The sequence below is a fragment of the Coregonus lavaretus genome, assembly GCF_964263955.1.
Source record: "Coregonus lavaretus genome assembly, contig: HAP1_SCAFFOLD_56, whole genome shotgun sequence".
Taxonomy (NCBI): Eukaryota; Metazoa; Chordata; class Actinopteri; order Salmoniformes; family Salmonidae; genus Coregonus; species Coregonus lavaretus.
This window is the reverse complement of record NW_028164156.1, coordinates 2,607,747-2,613,929: the sequence shown is the minus strand read 5'-3', so window position 1 is coordinate 2,613,929 and position 6,183 is coordinate 2,607,747. Positions and strand designations below refer to the sequence as shown.

General features: G+C 41.4%; 1 protein-coding gene across 1 annotated transcript; it reads left to right on the top strand.

Annotated features, from left to right (window-relative positions):
- The first annotated feature begins 1,483 nt into the window (after positions 1-1,483).
- LOC311117391 (uncharacterized protein) lies at positions 1,484-4,178 on the top strand. Its single transcript, XM_084192338.1, has 2 exons — positions 1,484-1,608; positions 2,253-4,178. Exons 1-2 carry the CDS (start codon positions 1,578-1,580, stop codon positions 4,001-4,003), a joined length of 1,782 nt encoding a protein of 593 aa, XP_084048464.1. The 5' UTR covers positions 1,484-1,577; the 3' UTR covers positions 4,004-4,178.
- The last annotated feature ends 2,005 nt before the right edge of the window (positions 4,179-6,183 follow it).

The following is a 6,183-nucleotide window of genomic DNA, read 5'->3' as shown; positions in this document are numbered from 1 at the left end:
AGACTACGGTTTGCGATTGCACATGGGGACAAAGATTGTACTTTTTTGAGAAATAGAACTGTTTGGCCATAATGACCATTGTTATGTTTGGAGTAAAATAATGTTATGTTTGCAAGCAGAAGAACACCATCCCAACCGTGAAGCACGGGGGTGGCAGCATCATGCTGTCGGGGTGCTTTGCTGCAGGAGGGATTGGTGCACTTCACAAAATAGATGGCATCATGAGGAAGGAACATTATGTGGATATATTGAAGCAACATCTCAAGACATCAGTCAGGAAGTTAAAGCTTGGTCGCAAATGGGTCTTCCAAATGGACAATGACCCCAAGCATACTTCCAAAGTTGTGGCAAAATGGCTTAAGGACAACAAAGTCAAGGTATTGGAGTGGCCATCACAAAGCCCTGATCTCAATCCTATAGAACATTTGTGGGTAGAACTGAAAAAGCGTGTGCGAGCAAGGAGGCCTACAAACCTGACTCAGTTACACCAGCTCTGTCAGGAGGAATGGGCCAAAATTCACCCAACTTATTGTGGGAAGCTTGTGGAAGGCTATCGGAAACGTTTGACCCAAGTTAAACAATTTAAAGGCAATGCTACCAAATACTCATTGAGTGTATGTAAACTTCTGACCCACTGGGAATGTGATGAAATAAATACAACTGAAATAAATCATTGTCTGTACTATTATTCTGACATTTCACATTCTTAAAATAAAGTGGTGATCCTAACTGACCTAAGACAGGGAATTTTATTACTAGGATTAAATGTCAGGAATTGTGAAAAACGGAGTTTAAATGTATTTGGCTAAGGTGTATTTAAACTTCCGACTTCAACTGTATATGTGTATAAAAATGGCGTCAATGGGAAATACAATTTGGTTTTTAGCGTAAAATAATACAGTGAAGACAAGGTTATTCAAGAAAATAGTACATAGGACTGCCTAAAACAAACTGCAGCCTTGTACTAAATGTTTTGAGTCATTTATGCATTTATGTAAATTTAGGAAATCTACTATAGGTTAAGTACAAGTGTGGTTAAAGTGTGTACTTTGTCTAATGTGAATAAATGAATGTTTTGTTGTCAGTGCTTAGCTACCTGATACTATTGAAATTAGATCAGTGCTTGACTTGGACAGGAGCTGAGGACAGGCACCTCAACTGTTCTATTGCTTGAGCTCCTGTTCCTCTTATAGAATATTAGCTCAACAGTATTGTGTAGCTCCTGCTACTAGGTTAAATATAAACAGTACCGGCACCTATTTCAGTCCAAGTCAAGCACTGAATGAGATAATTGAACAATACTTTTTTATATATATATTTTGAGAATATAGAAAGCGCTAGATCTTGTGTCTGTTTCTCTTTATTACTACAGGACGACTCAGATTAAGTCTGAGGCCGGAAACATCAACAGTGAGGACAAACCCAGCCTGCCTCTCTCCTTCCACACCAAGTCCAAACCTACAGTCACTAGGTCCTGATTGTGACAGTGGAGCCCAGTTTACTGCAGGATCCAGAGATCGCATCAGTGAAGCTGGGAGACTGCAGTCAAACACTGGAGCTGAACGTCAACATTAACGATGAAGAAGATTGGGAAATCTGTTTCTCATGGTAAGCACAGGTTCTAGCTTACAAAGTTTGTGTTGTTCGTTCCAACATCTCACTGTACGTGAAAAGTTGCAGTAGAACTGTTTCATGATGAACTGTTTGTATGAGAAGGTAATGTTATTTAATGCTACTGAGATCTGCATGGTTTGACACCAGTACTGTCAGCATTTGTTTTATTCACTGGGCTATCTGGCATGCTCAGAGTAGACTAAATAAGTGATGTAGACAAACTGCCAATGTTTTAAAGTTCTATTAAATGATTCTGTGTAGTTACTAACCCTTGTGATAGTGAGTGGAGGATGATATGGCTCATAATTTTTGCCCCTTTTTAACTTTTGACACTTACCCACTTTTATAATGGTTTTATTCCCCCTTTTATATTGTACAGCCTACTGATATGAATACATATGTCACCTGGTACAGCCAGAAGAGGACTGGCCACCCCTCTGAGTCTAGTTCCTCTCTAGGTTTCTTCCTAGTTTCCTGCCTTTTAGGGAGTTTTTCCTAGCTACTGTGCTTCTACATTTGCATTGCTTGCTCTTTGGGGTTTTTGGCTGGGTTTCTGTAAACTGCTGATGTAAAAATACATGTATATCCGACATGAATATCACACAAATTGACTGGTTCTTCTGATGTTGTTCACACAGGAGACCGTGTTGAGACATTCTCTACATCCAGAGAGCAACAGCAGGAAGATCACAGAGCTAAGAGGTCTCACCACTGCCCACATTGTGTGGAGATTTTCCCAATTATATCAAAGCTAAAAATACACCTAAAATTACACACAGGAGAGAATCTGTATTCCTGCACTGATTGTGGGAAGAGCTTCAAAACCTCAGCTGATCTAAAAGTTCATCAGAGAAAACACACAGGAGAGAAGCCTTACTTCTGCTCTGACTGCGGGGCAAGTTTCTCTCGACTGGGACACTTAAAAACACATGAACGTATACATACAGGAGAGAAGCCTTACTTCTGCTCTGACTGTGGGGAGAGTTTCTCTCAACCGAGCAACTTAAAAACACACCAACGTAAACACACAGGAGAGAAGCCTTACTCTTGCTCTGAATGCGGGGCAAGTTTTTCTCTACTGGGCAACTTAAAAAAGCATGAACGTATACATACAGGAGAGAAGCCTTACTCCTGCTCTAATTGTGTAAAATGCTTCACAACATCATCTCAGCTAAAGGTTCATCAGAGAACACACACAGGAGAGAAGCCTTACTCCTGCTCTGACTGTAGGGCAAGTTTCTCTCAACTGGGCCACTTAAAAACACACCAACGTAAACACACAGGAGAGAAGCCATACTCATGCTCTGACTGCGGGGCAAGTTTCTCTCTACTGTGCAACTTAAAAACACACCAACGTAAACACACAGGAGAGAAGCCTTACTACTGCTCTGACTGTGGGAAGAGTTTTAAAACATCAGCTGAGCTAAAAGTTCATCAGAGAACACACACAGGGGAGAAGCCTTACTACTGCTCTGACTGTGGGAAGAGTTTTAAAACATCAGCTGAGCTAAAAGTTCATCAGAGAACACACACAGGGGAGAAGCCTTACTACTGCTCTGACTGTGGGAAGAGATTCTCTCGACTGTGCGACTTAAAACAACATGAACGTATACATACAGGAGAGAAGCCTTACTCTTGCTCTGACTGTGGGGCGAGTTTCTCTCGACTGGACCACTTAAAAACACATGAACGTATACATACAGGAGAGAAGCCTTTCTCCTGCTCTGACTGTGTAAAATGTTTTAAAACATCAGCTGAGCTAAAAAGTCATCAGAGAACACACACAGGAGAGAAGCCTTACTCCTGCTCTGACTGTGTAAAATGCTTCTCAACGTCAGCTGAGCTAAAAAGTCATCAGAGAACACACACAGGGGAGAAGCCTTACTACTGCTCTGACTGTGGGAAGAGTTTCTCTCGACTGGGCGACTTAAAACAACATGAACGTATACATACAGGAGAGAAGCCTTACTCTTGCTCTGACTGTGGGGCGAGTTTCTCTCGACTGGGCCCCTTAAAAACACATGAACGTATACATACAGGAGAGAAGCCTTACTCCTGCTTTGACTGTGTAAAATGCTTCTCAACATCAGCTGAGCTAAAAAGTCATCAGAGAACACACACAGGAGAGAAGCCTTACTCCTGCTCTGACTGTGGGAAGAATTTCTCTCATCAGGAAAGCTTAAAATCACACCAACGGATACACACAGGAGAGAAGCCTTACTTCTGCTCTGACTGCAGGGCAAGTTTCTCGCAACTGGGCCACTTAAAAACACATGAACGTATACATACAGGAGAGAAACCTTACTCCTGCTCTGACTGTGGGGCGAGTTTCTCTCAATCATGCAACTTAAAACAACATGAACGAATACATACAAGAGAGAAGCCTTAAACCTGCTCTTCACTCTGGGGGCGAGTTTCTCTCGACTGGGACACTTAAAAACACATGAACGTATACAAACAACAGAGAAGCCTTACTACTACTCTGGGCTGTGTCAGCCAGTGATTGTCATACAAATAACTACCGGTCTCATGGTAATTGGCCGGTAATTAACCTAAACATGCTTAGCATCTCCTGGCTTCCACGTAACCTATTTCAGAAGAACAGAATAGCATATTCTGAGTGTTCTTATGTTAGTTCCTGATCTGGCTATGCCATTTGGCTGTGGGCTACACTAGTTCATTTAGCAGACAAGATTTGCTTAGAATTCTGTGGCATTATTTTTTTTATATAGTAAGAAGACAATTGAACATAACTGAAATAAAATAACTTCAGAGGAAGTGTGCACTATTCTGTGTTCAGCGTTAAGAAACAGGTCCTCTTATATCCATAATTTAGAGTTATTTGTGCGACTTTAGTTGTGATACAAACGTTGGGCTATATGTTTAGATTTTTTATACTTTCTAAGGCTGCATGATGCGACTCTAAAGATGATTTGAAAAAAGTATAATGAAAGGCATGAACTCTGATGCGATGCATGATGGGACTAAAGGCATGAGCTCTGCTCTGTTTCTTTCACAGGCTGCACACACTTCATCAGTCTCTCATTCACAATTTGACAAGCCCTTGATAATATTCTCAACCATCAGACTATTCTCAATTTAATCTGGTCTTTACATACAGCCTACTAACAATTTTTTTGTATTTAGAACGGCCCACCAAAAAAAGCATGTCATCCGTAGCATGCACTCGAATAGTGAATGGAGGTTACGTGCGTAAATTGAATTAAATTGCCAAAATTATATAGCCTAATTAGCCTACTCCTGTCTATAAAGAAATAAATATAATCATTCAAAATAGGCTACTAAAGCATGATTTGGCCACAGGGTCATTAGCTTCTTGAAAAATTAATAAGTTGTGGATTGTCTACAGTCAGAAGGAAAGGCAGCGTGTGTTTGGGCAGATTATTGTTGAGTTGAGCCTGTCTGTGACAAGTAGAGGCCAAGCCAGGTATATCACAATATTTCTAAATACAATCGTGGGAAAACATACACTACATGACCAAAGTGCTCGTCGAACATCTCATTCCAAAATCATGGGCATTAATATGGAGTTGGTCCCCCCTTTGCTGCTATAACCGCCTCCAATCTTCTGGGAAGGCTTTCCACTAGATGTTGGAACATTGCTGCGGGGACTTGCTTCCATTCAGCCACAAGCATTAGTGAGGTTGGGCACTGATGTTGGGTGATTAGGCCTGGCTCGCAGTCGGTGTTCCAATTCATCCCAAAGGTGTTCGATGGGGTTGAGGTCAGGGCTCTGTGCAGGACAGTCAATTTTTACGCGCTTCAGCACTCAGCGGTCCTGTTCTGTGAGCTTGTGTGGCCTACCACTTCGCAGCTGGGCCGTTGCTGCTCCTAGACATTTCCACTTCACAATAACAGCACTTAGTTGACCGGGGGCAGCTCTAGCAGGGCATAAATTTGATGAACTTACTATTTGGAAAGATTGCATCCTATAACGGTGCCACGTTGAAAGTCACTGAGCTCTTCAGTAAGGCCATTCTACTGCCAATGTTTGTCTATGGAGATTGCATGGCAGTGTGCTTGATTTTATACACCTGTCAGCATCAGGTGGTTCTGAAAGAGCCAAATCACTCATTTGAAGGGGTGTCCACATATTTTTGTGTGTCTATATAGTGTAGTTCGGAAAGCAAGTGGTTATTGCTGTGAAGAGAAGACTATGAAGAGACTCATCTGGCTTTTATTGTAGTTATCAACATGCTCAACTTGAGCAAACAACTGCATAGCCGATCTTATTGGCACCAGAGGAGAGCATCGGCAATAACCCCTGTGAGCGTGCACTGCACATATTCACTATTTATCATTGTTGGGTCAGTGCTGCTTTAAAATATTGTTGGACAATAATTTCCTCCTCCAGTTTAGCTGGAAGTCTTATTCTATTTGTGTCTCCCCTTCTCATAGGCCTATTATATGGACAACGTTGTTTTTATTAATCTGTCAGCAGAGTAGGCTACCCTGTAATTTGTCGTATTAAAAAAGATTCTGCTAATGTCTCCAGTCATATAAAGTGTAGCTGAATTGCATGAAATGTGTTTATAAAAGACCACATTT